Consider the following 19,738-nt stretch of genomic DNA (forward strand, 5'->3'; position numbering starts at 1 on the left):
CTAAACTCATGGACCTGGGTTTTAAAGAGCAGTTTATGAATTTGTCTCCAATGGCAAGAGAAGTGAAGGCAAAAATTAATGAATGGGACTACATCAGACTAAGAAGTTTTTGCTCAGCAAGAGAAACTGATAACAAAATAAACAGACAGCCAACTAAATGGGAAATGATATTTTCAAACAACAGCTCAGATAAGGGCCTAATATCCAAAATATACAAAGAACTCATAAAACTCAACAACAAACAAACAAACAATCCAATAAAAAAGTGGGAAGAGGACATGAACAGACACTTCTCCCAGGAAGAAATACAAATGGCCAACAGATATATGAAAAGATGCTCATCTTCATTAGTTATTACAACAAATGAGATTAAAACAGCTATCAAAAAACTCCCAAAAAAGAAAAGTCCTGGGCCTGATGGCTTCACAAGTGAATTCTACCAAATATTCAAAGAAGAACTAACTCCTATTCTTCTCAAGCTATTTCAAAAAATTCAAGAGGAAGGAAGACTTCCAAACTCCTTTTATGAGGCGAGCATAATTCTGATTCCAAAACCAGGCAAAGACAATACAAAAAAAGAAAATTATAGGCCAATATCCCTGATGAACTTAGATGCAAAAATCCTCAACAAAATATTAGCAAACTGGATCCAGCAATATATGAAAAAATTCATACACCATGATAAAGTGGGATTTATTCTTGGGAGGCAAGGCTGGTACAATATTAGCAAATCAATCAATGTGATTCATTACATAAACAAAAGAAAGGAGAAAAACCACATGATAATGTCAATAGATGCAGAAAAAGCATTTGATAAAGTCTAACACCCATTCATGATCAAAACTCTCAGCAAGGTGGGAATACAGGGAATATACCTCAACATGATAAAGGCCATCTATGACAAACCCACAGCAAACATCATACTCAATGGTCAAAAATTAAAAGCAATCCCCTTAAGATCACGAACAAGGCAGGGGTGCCCCCTTTTATCACTCTTATTCAACATAGTTCTGGAAGTCCTAGCCACAGCAATCAGACAAGAAAAAGAAATAAAAGACATCCGAATTGGAAAGGAAGAAGTAATACTAACATTATTTGCAGATGATATGATATTGTATATAGAAAACCCTGAAGTCTCAGTCAAAAAACTACTAGACCTGATAAATGAATTCAGCAAGGTGGCAGGATATAAAATCAATACTCAGAAATCAGAGGCGTTTTTATACACTAATAATGAACTATCAGAAAGAGAAATCAAGGAATCAATCCCCTTTACCATTGCAACCAAAAAAATAAAGTACCTAGGAATAAATCTAACCAAGGAGATTAAAGACTTGTACTCGGAAAATTATAAAACATTGATAAAAGAAATCAGGGAAGATACGAATAAGTGGAGGCATATACCGTGCTCATGGTTAGGAAGAAGAAACATCATTAAAATGTCTATATTACCCAAAGCAATTTATAAATTCAATGCAATACCGATTAAAATACTAATGACTTACTTCAAAGATATAGAACACATATTCCAAAAATTTATATGGAACCAAAAGAGAACACGAATAGCCTCAGCAATCTTGAAAAGGAAGAATAAAGCAGGAGGTATCACGCTCCTACATATCAAGTTATATTATAAGGCCATTGTACTCAAAACAGCATGGTACTGGCATAAGAACAGGCACATAGATCAATGGAACAGAACAGAGAACCCAGAAATAAACCCACAGCTATATGGACAACTAATATTTGACAAAGGAGGTAAGAAAATACAATAGAGTAAAGACAGCCTCTTCAACAAATGGTGTTGGGAAAATTGGACAGCTACCTGCTAAAAAATGAAACTAGACCACCAACTTACACCACTCACAAAAATAAACTCAAAATGGATAAAAGACTTAAATGTAAGCCGTGAAACCATAAGCATCTTAGAAGAAAACATAGGCAGTAAGATCTCTGACATCTCTCGCAGCAATATATTTGCTGATTTGTCTCCACAGGCAAGTGAAATAAAAGACAGGATAAACAAATGGGACTTTATCAAACTAAAAAGCTTCTGCACAGCTAAAGACAATAAGAGCAGAATAAAAAGACAAACTACACAATGGGAGAACATATTTGACATTGCGTCTGATAAGGGGTTAATAACCAAAATTTATAAAGAACTTGTAAAACTTAATACCAGGAAGACAAACAATCCAATCCAAAAATGGGCAAAAGAAATGAATAGACACTTCTCCAAAGAGGACACACAGATGGCCAATAGGCATATGAAAAAAATGTTCAACATCACTAATGATTAGAGAAATGCAAATTAAAACCACAATGAGATATTACCTCACACCAGTCAGAATGGCGCTCATCAATAAAACAACACAGAATAAGTGCTGGTGAGGATGTGGAGAAAAGGGAACCCTCCTGCACTGCTGGTGGGAATGCAGACTGGTTCAGCCACTGTGGAAAACAGTATGGAGATTCCTCAAGAAATTAAAAATCAAACTGCCTTTTGACCCAGCTATACCACTATTAGGAATATACCCCAAGAACACCATAGCACTGTTTGAAAAGAAGAAATGCACCCCCATGTTTATGGCAGCATTGTTCACAACAGCAAAGATCTGGAAACAGCCCAAGTGTCCATCAGAGGACGTGTGGATTAAAAAGCTTTGGTATATATATACTATGGAATACTACTCAGCCGTAAGAAATGATGACATAGGATCTTTTACAACAACATAGATGGGTTTTGATAACATTATACTGAGCGAAAGAAGTAAATGAGAAAAAACTAAGAACTATATGATTCCATACATAGGTGGGACATAAGATAAGACTCAGAGACATGGACAACAGTGTTGGGGTTACAGGGCGGGAGGAGGAGAGGGAGGGGTTGGGGGAGGGGAGAGGCACAAAGATCATGGCTTTTCAGCATTTGCCATATTCCCCCCTTAATCTATAGACAGACAGCAAATATTTACTTATGGTGTTTCCACTATAAAGACTGCTGTCTTAGGGACAAATGCTGATGAACTATTTCAGCAGTGCCTCCTTCTTCAAAGACCTATATGTCAACATAGAGCTCCATGTTTCATAGGACATACTCAAGCTCACTCCATGCTCCCTGGAGCTTGAACACAAGGGAATGCCCTTTTTTTTTTTCCTCTTTTCTTTTTTTTTTTGTTGTATTTTTTCTTTTCTTTATTTATTTTTTGTATTTTTCTGAAGATGGAAATAAGGAGGCAGTCAGACAGACTCCCGCATGCGACTGACCGGGATCTGCCTGGCATGCCTACCAAGGGGGAATGCTCTGCCCATCTGGGGTGTTGCTCTGTTGCAACCAGAGCCATTCTAGTGACTCGGGCAGAGGCCATGGGGCCATCCTTAGTGCCCGGGTGGCTTTGCTCTGGTGGAGCCTTGGCTGCGGTAGGGGAGGAGAGAGACAGAGAGGAAGGAGAGGGGGAGGGGTGGAGAAGTAGATGGGCGCTTCTTCTGTGTGCTCTGACTGGGAATCGAACCTGGGAATCCTGCACACCAGGCCAATGCTCTACCACTGAGCCAACCGGCCAGGGCCTAGGAATGCCCTTGTTGAGTAAGCTACCCAGAAGAAAATTATATGGAGCAACCATGACAGACCGAGCAAGTCAGTCTCATACTATTCATTACCAGAATGCTGCAGCCCGGTGTAAACAGTTACAAGTTTCTCGGGAAGCAGCACGGCAGATTGGGAAATCCTGTCCAAGGGGTCCTATACTGCCCCTTCATTTGGAGTTAACCCTCAAGGACCCCGACCAGGACAACTTTGGCAGATGGATGTTACTCATATACCTTCATTTGGCAAACAGTCGTATGTCCACATTACAGTGGATACATATTCCGGATCTATAGTAACCTCTGTCAGAACAGGAGAGGCTGCTAAGCATGTTATAGCTCATTGTCTGTATGCATTGTTCTATTATTGGATTTCCTAAACTGGCTAAACTGAAAATGCTCCTGCATATGGAGCAAAAGCATTTACTGTATTTTGTCATGCTTACAATCTTTAAAGTTAAGGTATTATTAAAGTGTACTCAGCAAACATTTTAAGGTCAATTTAAAAAAAAATTTAAAAGGGGGTAGTCATATCCTGGAACTCCTACAGGTCTACCATATCATGCTTCTTACTTAAAAAAAAAAAAATTTACATTTCTTTTGAATGCTGATGAACAGGAGACACCAAATCTTTTTCGCCTGCAAACTACTACCTTCTTTATTAGATCCAGCTAATAACACTGTTTTTTCTTTTTCCAAATAGCTCTAGATATATGGAAAAGATTTATATAGGTGGATGGGGATCCTCAAACCCCTTAGCGAGATCTTCTGAGCATGGCTTTTAAGATACCTAGAGGCAGAAAAAGCCCAATAGAGATCAGGAGAACTACCAGCTTTTAGAATACGCCCTTAAAGGCTCCAATGCCCCAAAGGGGTCTCATAGGATGCCATCTGGGTCCTGCTTCAATAGTGGAAAGGAAAGTCATTGAGCTAAAGCCTGCCAGGCTTACATGCTTCTGCTGTGAGGAAACAGGGACACTGGAAGGTAGGCTTCCTCCTCGCTCCTCTAAGGGAGGGTTCAGTCTCTTCCAGCCCTGCTCCAGCCACCTATGACCTAACCTTGCCCAGAAAGCTGGGGTTTGCCACTGAAGGCTGAAGGTGCCCAGGACCGTCGGCCCCAACTACAACACTGTGGATGAGCCTAGGGTATTTCTTCCAAGAAGCAGGTAAACTGATCTCATTTGCACAAAGGCCACTTAACTATGTTTTGCCTGAATAGTCAGGTTTATTATTCTTCCCTCAAAGATCTCTGTTGTGGGTGTTGATAGTCTTATTTTCTGCTGCTTTGCTTAATATATAGTGTTTCCTTTATCCCTCCTACCTCAATGCCCCACTCATTTCAGGCCGGGACCTACTCCTAATTTAGAGCTCTCTTTCCCCCTTTTGCCAACTTCTATTATGAATCTACCTTTGCCACCCAGCTTAGTGTATCCCAAGGTTCTCTTTACCATGCCACAGTCACAGAGCTCCAGGGAAAAGCAACCTGGTCTCATCTCTCCAGGCAGAGGAGAACAGAAGCTCCATATCCACGCATGCTGCAAATGGCCTTTCCAGTCTACCTGAATCATTACCAGCTAGAAGCAGCAGTCATTGGGACTTGGACATGAGCTGCAAAGTATAGAATGGTGACAACAATTCCAGTGCCATGAGGACTTTTCCTGGTTGTGGACTTTTCCTGGACTCCTGCTCCCTGTGACAGCTCCTAACAGACCAAACTGTGGTTGGGTTGCATTTTTCAGGAATTTGGCATGGTGATAGGGCCAACTTGGACTTGGTGAACATGTTAAGGACACTACTCTTTTATGGATTCTTGCTGTATTGGCCAAGAGTTTGCTTAAAGGCTTTTAATCACTGTAAAAAAAATTAGAAGACTGAATAAAGAAGATGGGGCACATATACACCATGGTATACTATTCAGCTAGAAGAAATGATGACATCGGATCACTTACAGCAAAATGGTGGAATCTTGATAACATTATGCGGAGTGAAATAAGTGAATCAGAAAAAAACAAGAACTGCAGGATTCCATACATTGGTGGGACATAAAAACGAGACTAAGAGACATGGACAGGTGTGGGGTGGTTACAGGGGGTGGGGGGGGGAGGAGAGAGAGGGGAAGGGGAAGGGGTACAAAGAAAACTGGATAGAGGGTGACGGAGGATGATCTCTCTTTGGGTGATGGGTATGCAACAGAACTAAATGACAAGATAACCTGGAAATGTTTTCTTTGAATATATGTACCCTGATTTATTGATGTCACCCCATTAAAATAAAAATTTATTTATAAATAAAAAAAATATTGAAAAAGATAATATAAGATTTATGACATTCATACATTACTAGGGCATTATAAGTGTAAAACATTTATGGAATGCAATATAAATATATATATTAGAAACCTTAACAATATTGTTTCATATATACATATGTAAAACATTAACAATTTCATATCTGTTTACTCAAACCTGAAAAATTTATGCATAGATAATAATATAAAAGAAAAAGCTATATACATGAAAATGTTTATTGCAGTGTTATTTAAAATGGTATAGAAATTAAAATTTTTTATATTCTTAACCAAAGGAAAAAGATAATCTTGTTGAATTAAAAGGTTAGCAGGCTATTTTGAATGAAGTTGGTATTCAAATACATGAAATGGAAAATCATACAGAAAAAAAAATCATTGCTAGAAATAACTATAATTCTGCTCTGAACTGTAACAGCATCATGTCTCAATAAGAACAATGATCAGCTTGACCAGGTGGTGGCACAGTTGGATAAAGCGTTGGCTTGGGATCCTGAGGACCCAAGTTCAAAACTCCAAGGTCACCCTGGCCGGTTGGCTCAGCGGTAGAGCGTCGGCCTGGCGTGCGGGGGACCCGGGTTCGATTCCCGGCCAGGGCACATGGGAGAGGCACCCATTTGCTTCTCCACCCCCACCCCCTCCTTCCTCTCTGTCTCTCTCTTCTCCTCCCGCAGCCGAGGCTCCATTGGAGCAAGGATGGCCCGGGTGCTGGGGATGGCTCCTTGGCCTCTGCCCCAGGCGTTGGAGTGGCCCTGGTCGCCGCAGAGCGACGCCCAAGAGGGGCAGAGCATTGCCCCCTGGTGGACAGAGCGTCGCCCCTGGTGGACGTGCCGGGTGGATCCCGGTCCGGCGCATGCGGGAGTCTGTCTGACTGTCTCTCCCTGTTTCCAGCTTCAGAAAAATACAAAAACAAAAACAAAAAACTCCAAGGTCGCCGACTTGAGAACAGGGTTGCTGACTTGAGTGTCAGATTATAGACATGACCCCATGGTCTCTGGCTAGAGCCCAAATGTCACTGGCTTGAGCCCCAGGTTCCTGGCTTGCCTGGAAAGCCCCGGTGAAGGTATATATGAGAAAGCAATCAATAAACAACTAAGGTTCTGCAAGAAGGCGTTGATGCTTCTCATCAATCTGTCTGTTCCTGTCTGTCTGTCTGTCTTCTCTCTCTCTCACTAAAAACAACCAAACAAAAAACAACAATCACAATAATCATGAGTGTCTTCACATTCAATCTTCAGACCTGTGATTACATTCCTGTTTTCTCCATTTTACAGATCAAGAAACTGAGACTCAGGGAGATTAAGTAATATAAAAATAAAAAATATTCTCAATATAAAAAATCCAATAATCTGGAAAGTTGGTATTCCTAGGTGGCTGTGTCTCACTTCAGAGCCTGTGCTCTTAATTACCTTGCCATTTCCTTCACCCTAAATAACTGGTTCTTTCAGTCAGTTGTGAAAACAGCACTAATAAAAACAGTTTTTTACATCACACACACAAAACTATATATATATATATATTCTCATTTAAGTGGATTTTGCCTAGACATAAACATAAATATATTTTCTCTATGATTTTCATCTTTGCTTTTTTAAATTTTTATTGAATTTATTGAGGTGATATTAATAAAATTATATGTTTCAGATGTACAATTCTATAATACATCTTCTGTATATTGTACTGTGTCTACTTCCATCACCTTTTATCCTCCCTTTACCCTCTTCTACCTCCCCCCCTTCTCCCTCTTGTGATCAACACACTGTGATTACACCTTCTATAATACATCTCTGTATATTGTCTGTGTCTATTAGATTTTTTTTCTTTTTTTAATCCCTTCACATTTTTCACCCAGCATCCCACCCCCTCCCTTTCTGACACTTGTCAGTCTGTTCTCTGTTCTATGAGTCTGTTTCTATTTGTTTGTTTGTTTTTAGTTTATTTTGTTAATTAGATTCCACATATAAGTGAAATCATATGGTACTTGTCTTTCTCTGACTGGCTTATTTCACTTAGCATAATAATCTCCAGGTCCATTCATGCTGTCACAAAAGGTAAGATTTCCTTCATTTTTATGGCCAACTAGTATTGTATAAATGTACCGAGTGTTTTTACTTGTCCATCTACTGATGAGCATTTGGGCTGCTTCCAAACCTTGGCTATTGTAAATACTACTGCAATGAATGTAGGAATGCATATATTATTTCAAATTAGTATTTTGGGTTTCTTTGGATATATTTCAAGAAGTGGAATCACTGGATCATAGGAAGTCTCATTTTTAATTTTTTGAGGTAACTCCATACTGCTTTCCACAGTGGCTTCACCGATCTGTATTATCAGTTGAATTTTTATACACCAATAATAAATTATCAGAAAGAGAAACTAAGAAAACAATCCCATTTAAAATTGCATCAAAAAATACCTAGAAATAAATTTAACCAAATATGTAAAAGACCTATACTCAGAAAAGTATAAGACACTGAAGAAAAAAAATGAAGATATAAATAAGTAGAAGTATATATCATGTTCATGAAAAAGAAGAATTAACATTATTAAAATGTCTATACTACCCAAAGCAATTGATAGATTCAACACAATTCCCATCAATATACCAATAGCATATTTCACAGAACTAGATTATATCCTAATAGATAAATAATTGCCATTAAAATAAAAAATTTGTAAGGACTCACAAAAGACCCCAAATAGCCACAACAATCTAGAGATAGAAGAACAAAGTTGCAGAAGTCATGCTTCCTGATAAACTATACTACAAGACTATCATAATCCAAATAGCATCAATTTTCTATTCCATGAAGAGTGCTAGTGATTAGTTTGATATTTCCATGAAGTTAAATGTTCAATGAACATAATACCTGAAGATTAGTTTTGTTTCCTCTGGGGCCACAATTTGGAGGGGGAGAAAAACACATTCATTATTTATGAATGAAAAACAAAGCTACTGAGCACACACACTGTAGTTTGATTGTAATGGCTCATATTTATCCTTTAGGATATGATTCATGAAAACATAAAGAAGCCATCTTAATTTGTGTTTAGCCCTTATCTTCAGCAATGTTTTTTCTCTGTAGTAATGGAAAAGAAACCAAATTAATTATCAGAAACTCTCAGATAATAATGTTAGAAAGTTGTGAAACAAATGTGCACATTACGTCCCCTGCAAATTTCCTTTAGAACATCTTTGTACCAGAAGACACCTGATCAATACATTTTTATTTATACCTTTTGGAAATACATATTCGGAGAAGACATTACCTTTAGCTTTTCTTCAAGCTCTGTGAGAGAGCCGCATAATTCAGTAATTGATTCCAGAACTTCCTTGTGTTTTATCACTATTTTCTCAGCATATTTCTGTCCTTCTTCAAAACCTGGAAAGGAGAAGGGAAAGAAACTACTTTTTTTTTTTTTTTTCATTTTTCTGAAGCTGGAAACAGGGAGATACAGTCAGACAGACTCCCGCATGCGCCCGACCGGGATCCACCCGGCACGCCCACCATGGGGCGACGCTCTGCCCACCAGGGGGCGATGCTCTGCCCATCCTGGGCATCGCCATGTTGCGACCAGAGCCACTCCAGCGCCTGGGGGAGAGGCCACAGAGCCATCCCCAGCGCCCGGGCCATGTTTGCTCCAATGGAGCCTCGGCTGCAGGAGGGGAAGAGAGAGACAGAGAGGAAAGCGCGGCGGAGGGGTGGAGAAGCAAATGGGCGCTTCTCCTGTGTGCCCTGGCCAGGAATCGAACCCGGGTCCTCCTCACGCTAGGCCGATGCTCTACCGCTGAGCCAACCGGCCAGGGCTAGAAACTACTTTTTAATTGTCAAATCCGCCTGACCTGTGGTGGCACAGTGGATCAAGTGTTGACCTGGAATGCTGTGGTCACCGTTCAAAACCCTGGGCTTACCTGGTCAAGGCATATAAGAGAAGCAACTACTACGAGTTAATGCTTCCTGCTCCTCCCTGCCTCCCACCTCTCTCTCTCTTTTTCTCTCTCTCTCTCTTTCTCTGTCTTCTCTCAAAAACAAACAAACAAAAAACAATAAATAAAGGTCAAATCTTTGGCAGGAAAAACAAACAAACAGGCATTAAATTATCTCCCCAGTGTGTGATGTAAGGTCTGGCAGATAGTAAGTGCTTAATAAATACATGCTGAACACATAAATAACTTATACAGGAAAAATAGTAAAAATGTGACATCACATTAGTTTTCATTAATTTTTCAATACATATTTTATAATTTTTTATGTTTTTACTCTTTTCCCTTGGAAAATCATTAACAATTCAGTCTTGATAATTTAATATTAGTTAGTGCAGTATATATATGTTCTACACATTTTTATGCCTGTCTATGGATAGTGCTTCAGGTCACAAGAGAAAATATCACCTGGAGCAACTATGGGCAGCCAGATCCAGCCTTTTATACCACCAGGCGCTATCTTCTTTATGGGCTGTATTAGCCTGGTCACTGGGAGTAAGTCTTGGTCTCATAGTTAACAAACTCAGAGAATTCCTGAAACTTATTCCTCAGCACCCTCAAGGACTTTGTTGCCCAGCTGGCTTCTTAAATGGGGGCCTCCTTTACATAGAAGGACTTCTCAGATTACACAGCTAACAATTTACCTTTCCCAGTCATGAATAAGAGGAAAGCAGAACCCATGATATTCCCATTTACTCCACAAGTGAGAGGAAGACAGGAGAAAATTTTCCAACTCTTTCTTATGTCCATAAACCATAACCCTCATAGAAATGAGAATGCTGTAGACTTCAGTCTTAGTTTGATACTTATTTAAAGTATTATGGGAATTTTCTGTTGTCAAGGAATCATACTAGTGGAAATTAAGTTTGTTGTTGTTTATATAAGCTGATTATTATCCTAGTTTTATTACCCTAGAGATGGTCAAGAATAGGGAAGACAAAAAGATTGAGAAGAAAGGTTTACATAAGGTAGTTAAAAATCTGCAGGCTTCATCTCTTCATCTCCTGTGGACAGAAGTTCCTTCCTCTATCCCTAGTGTTCAGTTTTCCTGCTTGTAGGCTCATATCTTGAGACAGTTCCCTGAATAGGTTGGTGTAGAGAGGACCCTGCGAGCTTGCTGTGCTCTGCTTTCTGCTAGATTAGGTTCAATATAGATTTATTTCATGGGGAACCACTGCACATTTTAAAAGAGACCTCACCATATAATTGCTGAGCAAGGTCGCTGATCTCCTGAATCCGTTTTTCTTGCTGAGGCACTGAAGGCATAATAAATTTATTGAACTGCTGGTGGAGAATTTCCACAGCTTCCTTTGTCTGGCATTCTGTGGAATATTTCCCAACTCTTACAACTGTGGCACTTGCATCTTCACACCAAAAATGACACTAAATTAAAAGGAAACAAAGCATAGGTTAAAGAGACACCATCACTCTAATGTCCTACATTTTGGCTACTGAAGTATCAACTTTAAATTTCCTCAAACTTATATTCACATTAGTTTGACCTCTCTAAGTCTTTTTCTTTCTTTCTTTCTTTCTTTCTTTCTTTCTTTCTTTCTTTCTTTCTTTCTTTCTTTCTTTCTCTCTCTCTCTCTCTCTCTCTCTCTCTCTCTCTCTTTATTTCTTTCTGTCTTTCTTTCTTTATTTCTTTCTTTCTTTCTTTCTTTCTTTCTTTCTTTCTTTCTTTTTTGTATTTATCCAAATTTAGAAGCAAGGAGGCAGTCAGACAGACTCCCACATGTGCCCAACCGGGATCCACCCGGCATGCCCACTAGGGGGCAATGCTCTGCCCATCTGGGGTGTCGCTCCATTGTGGCCAGAGCCATTTTAGCACCTGAGGCAGAGGCCATGGAGCCGTCCTTAGCACCCAGGCCAACTTTGCTCCAATAGAAATTTGACTGTGGGAGGGGAAGAGAGAGACAGAGAGGAAGGAGAGGGGGAAAGGTCGAGAAGCAGATGGGTGCTTCTCCTGTGTGCCCTGGCCGGTAATCAAACTTGGTACTTCCACACACTGGGCCAACGCTTTACCACTGGGCTAATCAGTCAGGGCCTGACTTCTCTAAGTCTTAATAAAAAAATCAAAACATAATCATATACTTTGCATTTGTATATTAGAGTCAGATTAGAAAGTAAAAGTTTAGAAATGTATGTGATTTTTCTGCCTTCTTAGATTTGCCTGAAGCACAATTTCTAAGAGGAATGTTGCATATTTACAAGAACAGACAGTATAAAATGTATATAGTACTAAAAAAAATCCAAATGTAAGCTAAAAGGAAATTTTAAAAAGCCCAAACACCCCAAATCCAGCCTAATTAATTGAAATCATTAACAATACACGGATAAAGTGTTGCCTGATTAACACTCAAATGACTTTTCTTTTAAGAATGAGATTTAGTCTGTGTATTGAAGAAATATAATCTAAATAGCATTTGACATTTTCTAATAGAAGACAGACATATTTTTGAAGCACAGTGGGGAGCTGAGAGTTTTTTCACTAAAAATAAATGACTGTGATGGAAGAAACATGTCTGACAAACACCACAAGCTCTTACACCAAGTGAGACACAGAAATGTGTGACTCTGTGAGGAGCTAGCTTAAATCAGTGCTGCAGAACTACAGCAAATCTATGTATTAGATACAGAAGAATGATCATCTTGATCCTTCTTAATGCGGTGTGAAATCTAAAACTCTCCTGCATCGGTGGTAAAGAGAGATTAAAAAAAAAAAATTTTCAGAATAACAGGTTGCAAAGAACACTCAAGAAGTTCAAGTGTAGAGTTTCTTTAATATGAAGTGTGCAAATAATAACTAACTTGTCAAATTTCATACAGTTTATGTCTACTCTCCCATTTATGCTCTTGACACAACAAAGATAAAAATACCAATAACAATTTTTGTACCTGAAAAATCCTAATATGACCTTTTCTTTCTAAACACTTTAAAATTAGTAAACAACTAAGTAATTTTGAGCATTTGAAGCAGATATACAGCAGTGAACATGATTCTATGATAGTTCAACATCTTGGGTTGATGAAGTTACGGACAAATGAGAAACTTTCATATGCTGCTAGTAAGAAGAAATTAGTAGTCTTTTCTGAAGAGCAATTAAACAATACAATCAAAATCTTGTAATATTAATCCCCTCTGGTTCAGCAATTCTACTTTTGGAAATTGTCCTAATGAGATAATTATTTAAAGGAATATTATACATTAATGAGAAAAGTAGCTAATGCAGCATTATTTTAAAGTGTCAGAGTGATTTTCTAAGACAACTTTATAACATGGATACCAGTATAAGAAGAGGATACCTCTTCCATCATCTCCTGGAGATGCTCTGTCAGGTTCAGATTCTTCTTGTAGTCTGTTACAACTTTGTCAAATTCATCCACATGTTTTTGCAAATCCTTCATGGCCTCCAAAAAGATAGTAGCTTTATTATTTGGATAATTTAAGAAAGAATCAGAAGTCTTATTCTCAACCTTTTCCATTTTCCTTTTCAAAGCCTGTGCCAAAAAAATTTTTTTAATAAAATTCAATTTTTATTTAAGAGGTTAGCTAGTGACTAATTATTAAAGAAACACTTGGAAAAACTATTATAGATTCCTCCATTATAATGTGTTAAAATCATAATTATTACACATGTATTTTGGAAAGAATGGGTTTTCTTCTAGATAGTATATTGAGTCAACATTCAGCAAACATACAGAAAATTAACTATTTACCAGGTCTATTCCAGATTTGAGAATGATAAAAAATAAGTCAGTGATCATAAATTCAGATATTTTAATGCTTTCAGTAAGTTCCCTGTCTCCTGGGAAAGACATTCAAATAATCTAGCCAGTAGATATAATAATCAATGTAGGTGTAAGGGATTATAGAAAGAGTGGAGAAAGTTCCTTACACAAGCAGGTGCAAGGAGAAAAAAAAGAGATGTACAAAAAGGATATGTATGTGCGCATGTGCACGTTGAGGGCAAGAATGGAAGCAGAGAGGCTAGCTCTGGGCTTCTACTAGCTCCTTCTACTAGCTCTGGGCTTTACTTGCTGTTATTTTTCCAGTTCTTTTAGATGCAGGTTTGGAAGAAACCATTCTAGGGGTGCTTTCAAAGATAAATCAATTTATTATATATTTTTCATAAAGAATTCAATTGCTATAAATATGGAGAAATACTATTTCAGTCCCAATGCTATAACAAAGCCCAAGGATTAAGCATCTAGAATTAAAAAGCAAAATGATTTTGCAATAATTGTAGTGTACATCCAAACACACACACACACATACTTTTTCATTACCTGTATTTTTTCAGCATACGTATCAACTTGTTGAATTTGGTATTTAAGAACCTTCAAATTCTTAGCTTTTTCATTTTTTTTAGAATAATTAAACTTCAAATTGTTAAATTTCTTTTTGATATCTTTGAATGACTCTCTGAGCTGCAGACCAATAAGAAAAAAAAAGTAATTTCCTTAAAAAGAGAACAGTAATGTTCACTTGTAATAAATCAAGATATTTAAATGTCAAAATATTCATAATCTTCAAAATAAATTAGGAGTGATTTTTGATAGAAAACAAGTCAGCTAAGTGAACATATAATGTGAATTTAAACATATCCCTAAAATATAAGTAATTATGATTTTGTCTTAGTACTTTCTGAGTTGCAATTTATAATTAGCATTACAGTTATAGAACATCTTTTGGCCTCCAATCAATAAAGTTTTTACCATAGCACAAACTTTAAACAACTCTAGTTTCCTCATTTGTACTTACTTGATATTATTTCTCCTGTTTATCTTATTCTGTTTGGTAATATTTGTCCCAGCTCTTTCCATCTCTCAAAGGTCTCTTACAACTATTATGGAGAAATGTATTAAGGCTCCAAGGAGCTGTTTGGGTTGAAGAGGTCAAAAAAGATTTGACATTGGAACTATCCAGGATGTTAGAGGGATATATAATAATCAATGTGGGTATAAGGGATTATAGAAACAGTGAAGAAAGTTCCTTACACAAGCAGGTGCAAGGAGAAAAAAAGAGATGTACCAAAAAGGATATGTATTATGTGCGCATGTGCACATTGAGGGCGAGAATGGAAGCAGAGAGGCTAGGCAGGTTTGGAAGAAAGCATTCTAGAGGTGCTTTCAAAGATAAATCAATTTATTACATATTTTTCATAAAGAATTCAATTGCTATAAATATGGAGAAGTACCATTTCACTGTGAGATTTAGTAGAAAAAGAACTTTTTTGGCCCAAATTTGGCAAAAATTATTTTTTATGAACAGTTTCCAGAAGAGACTTAATTCTTAGATACAGGCCATTAGTTTCAGGTCTTTTGAAAATGGAAAAGTAAAGTGACAGTTGTCACCAATTATAACAATACTAACTTGTATATAAACAAGGCATATGGCTAAATATTAAGAATGACATATGCAGATTATGACAGTCTTGAAATAAACAGTTCAGTTTTACCAGTGAACCAAAATTTTAAGCAGTCTAGTTCCATTGAACACACTATTTTCTGTGCCCATCTCTATATTCAAGAAGAATAAACATACTGACAGACCACTCTCTCTTCATATTATCAGCAAAAATAGTACTGAGAACATGTAAACCTCAGATTATATGGAAGCATTTCAACATCAAAAATGAATAATGTCATGGCCGATAAATTTAAGCTATGATAAGAAAAGTCAGAAAAACATTAGAATTACCTTCAATGACAGAAAATAAATTATTCTGGAGAAATAAAGCATGTGTACTTGCTAGATTTTAAACTTCTAACACAGAAAAAGATATCTGCCTTAGAAAGTACTTGCTTTCTCAAAATGCTTATTTCAAAATGTGCATAGCATAAAAACAAAACCTTGACCTTACCTTTAACACTTCTTGAAGACAATGGTCTATAAAGACCTCACAGACCTGCATGCTTGGAAATTATTATATGATGCAAGTTTTGCGTCCGACACAACTGTACTTAATCAGTGTTGCTTATTTTATATGGTAAATTAAAGTGTTGAACATTAGTTTTAAGCTATAAACTAAACCAAGCACAGAAATTACATTAAGCATTTAAACTGTTAAATCAGTAATATTCTAAAAGAGGGAAAAGAACTATAGCTTTACAATTTGAAAACAATTTCTTTATTGGAACTCAGGAAAATATTTGAAAGATCATATTCTGTTGGAATGTTTATAAAATAATTAATATTTGAATTTTTTGGCATTTCATTTTAGTGGGAAAGAACAAAGAGGTCAATTTTATGGGATTGAGATATAAAGAGACTATATCCTGAGTTATTCTCATAAAACTTTGTGAGGAAAATTTTTGCGTGTGTGAAGTCAAAATCTGCAACTTTGGATACAACAACTACTATATCTAAGGAACTCAGAGACCTTTGTATCTCTAAGAAGTATGTTCTCAATGGACAGTTAGTGTTTAATGAGTACAGTTTTTTGTTTAAGATGATGAAAAAGTTCTGGAGATGAACAGTGGTGATGGTTGTACAACCATGTGAATATACTTAATATCCCTATTGCAGGGTAGCTCAGTTGGTTAGAGTGTCATCCCAATACACCAAGGTTGCAGGTTCAATCCCCAGTCAAAGCACATACAAGAATCAATGATTGAATGCATAAATAAGTGGAACAACAAATCAATGTTTTTCTCTCTCTCCCTCTTTTTTCTTCCCCCCTCTCTAAAATCAATAAATAAAAGCTTTTAAAAAATACTTAATATCACTGATCTGTATCCTTAAAATGGCTAAGATGGTAAGTTTCATGTTATGTGCATTTTACCAGAATTAAAAAGAAAATTTTTGTTTTAAATAAAAATAAATTAAATAAAAGAAAAATTAAAAATAAAAGGTAAGCCTGACCTGCGGTGGCACAGTGGGTAAAAGCATCGACCTGGAACACTGAGGTCACTGGTTCGAAACCCCGAGCTTCTCTGGTCAAGGCACATATGGGAGTTGATGCTTTCTGCTCCTCCCTCCCTTCTCTCCCTGTCTCTCTCTGTCTCTCTCTCTCTCTGTCTCTGTCTCCTCTCTCTAAAATGAATAAATAAAATCTAAAAATAAATAAAAAAATAAAAATAATTAAAAAAATAAAACAAAAGGTAAAATAACATTCCCTATTACTAATGTTTTCCATTAAAAAGTAAAATATTATTTTTTTCCTCAGTGGAATCTGACATATACAAGGTAGGGGCAAAAGTAGGTTTACAGTTGTGAGTATGTGAAACAATTTATTCTTATATTATTATTTATTAATTCTTATATTATCTTCCATATGAACAACTGTAAATCTACTTTGCCTACCCTGTATTATATACTTCAGTACAGGAAAAGGAAGAGGGTTCCTAATCTTCAGCCTGATAATCACTGGATTATATCTGCTTGTTTAAATGGGAAAGATCAGCATCTATATGAAATCTATGTGATGGAGATAGATAGAACATTAACCCTTTGATTCTTTAAAAAACAACAATTGATTTTCTAGAGAGAGGAATAGAGCAAGTGAGAGAGAGATTTATTGTTTCACTTATTCATGCATTCACTGGTTGATTCATACATGTGCCCTGACCAGGGATCGAATCTGCAACCTTGGTGTATCAGGATGATACTCTAACCAATTGAGCTACTTGGCCAGGGTCATTAACCCTTTAATTTTAAACCATAAATTTTTTAGTTTACTTTGGATGAAGAAATTTAAGACTGATAAATGATGAGTGCAATTTTATTTATGTTTGTTTCAGAATGTATGCACTTCCACTGAAAATAATTCATAAGGCCAAAGAATGTTCATGGCATATGGGCATGTAAAATGGGATCAACTTCTTTCTGACATATGAAATCCTTTGACAAAGTTGCTGGTACTGTTCTCTTTTGGTCCCACTGGAAATCCATCTTAAATTTTTTGCCTTTCCCAGCTCAAATTCAGTACCACTGCAGATACAAGTGGAAGGCAGCATGCATGAACTACCTTCAGAAAAATATATAGATAATATATACATATACATTATATATATTTACACACACATATACATACACATATATACATAATCATGCTTAATTTCCTCACCTGCACATTTCCATATGGAAACGTAACTTTCTGCCTAATCCCCACATGAGTTACGATCATATTTTTAAAGGAACTGAGTGCCATAGCTGCTTGACTGTGGTATCATTGTTCATGCAGCTGTTTCTAACTTTAGTTAGCTTGTCAACAATGGGGAATGGTGCCGATGGCTAAAACAAATGTTCACCAGGAGCACATAAGCCCGGAAAAACTCGCAAAACTTGGGGCAAGATAACATTTACCCATCATAAATATTTAAATGTCATTATAGTTCATATTTATGACATTTATGAAAGTCTTAAAATGTCTTGCTTTTTCTCTAGTGAATAGTATAATTTTCCTATCTTCCCATTTGCTCAGATTTTCCATATTGGCTATGGAATAAGCAGACTACGGTTAATATAGTTATAAGTAGGAAAAAAATATTAAGACTTTAAAACTGGAGTTCTTTAGATACTAGCACAATGAGCATCTTCCCCAAAAATGTCCCAGGGAGCAGTAAGTCTGACACAGGGTGGGGAATGAATGAAGCTTATTTGAGAAGAAGCAGATGGGAAAGGGGCTGACAACTGAGGCTGGCTTGCTATTTTTAGTGCTGGTTGAGGCAGGTTTGGCACAAGAACATATTATTAGTGAGTCTGTTGCTGATAAGGCCAATTTATGTGAGAGACACGGGACATTTTAAAACCAAGGAAATACATTTCAAACAAAAGCCTTTAATTAGAACTATGGCACATGTTTGGCCGGAAGCAAAAACATAAAACAAGTAGTCCATTTCCTTTAATGTCTATTTCTTAAGCTTAATTTCCTGCTCACCATTGTGCCCATTCTAGAAAAAGAAAGCTTTCTGAATGATGCTCATTTTTAGTATGAGAAAGCTGCAATGTTGTCATCTCCAGGGAAGCCTGCATTTGAAATGAAGAGACCCACAGACTCATAATTTAACCAGAATAATTTGTTATACAATCATTAATGGCAGACACTAGTCTTAGCACTGGAGGGATTTGGGGACAAGACTTTCATGCCCTCCTTCCATAAAGTGACTGCATCGCTGTCTTGCTATGCTTAAGGCCAGTCATATAGCAGCAGGAAGTAGGGCAGCTTGCAAAGAAAAGATGATTACTTTGTTTTAAGTTGTAGGTGGCAGCATGTCTCAGTATTACTTATTTTATCCATAGTGCAACTTTTGTGTGTTCATAATATATCCAAGTTTTGTTTTCTGGACATGAAACTATGAGTTTACATTTCAGTTCCCTATATTCTTTAGGAAGAAGAGTCATTTTGCATATACAATACCTGAAACTTTTACCATATTTTAACTCTGTGAGATGGGCATTTTCAGAACAAATTATAATAGCTCCTATTCTCTTACACAAACTATCACATGGATCCCAGTGGGGATTGATGACAAGTGGTGTGACTGAAGTCTCCTGGCCTTTAATATGTCCTAGACTCTGTTTCTTGAGGACTGTGAGTTCTTTGACCCACCTGGCACATAATAGCCACACTGATATTTCCTGAATGACAACAATGTAGCTGTTTTCTTAAAATAATGAACTAAGGTAATCAATCTGGAAAAATAATAATTACCTGTGCTGTCCCTGTCAGGTGTATTGCCCATCTATACACTGATTTTCTGCTTCTTTTCCTGTCAGTGGATGGCTATCCATTGTTACTTTGTCAATGACAAGTCACGGTATTCTGTCAGAGGTTGAATTTCATAATTGTATATGTGTTTCCAGCCACATACATCCCTCCCCCATTCTAATTTATTACTTTTAATCTGCATAT

At 37.0% G+C, this 19,738-nt stretch overlaps 1 protein-coding gene across 3 annotated transcripts in view; it reads right to left on the reverse strand.

Annotated features, from left to right (window-relative positions):
* CCDC141 (coiled-coil domain containing 141) overlaps positions 1 to 19,738 on the reverse strand; it is a 242,337-nt gene that overhangs the window by 30,823 nt on the left and 191,776 nt on the right. For all 3 annotated transcript variants that reach the window (XM_066345145.1, XM_066345143.1, XM_066345142.1), the window contains exons 18-21: positions 14,169 to 14,309; positions 13,185 to 13,379; positions 11,078 to 11,261; positions 9,164 to 9,276 (exon numbers count right to left, since the gene is read on the reverse strand). In XM_066345145.1, the coding sequence (XP_066201242.1) occupies positions 9,164 to 9,276; positions 11,078 to 11,261; positions 13,185 to 13,379; positions 14,169 to 14,309 (633 nt within the window). The remainder of the gene's footprint in view (positions 1 to 9,163; positions 9,277 to 11,077; positions 11,262 to 13,184; positions 13,380 to 14,168; positions 14,310 to 19,738) is intronic.

This window comes from Saccopteryx leptura, chromosome 7 (assembly GCF_036850995.1).
Source record: "Saccopteryx leptura isolate mSacLep1 chromosome 7, mSacLep1_pri_phased_curated, whole genome shotgun sequence".
Classification (NCBI taxonomy): Eukaryota; Metazoa; Chordata; class Mammalia; order Chiroptera; family Emballonuridae; genus Saccopteryx; species Saccopteryx leptura.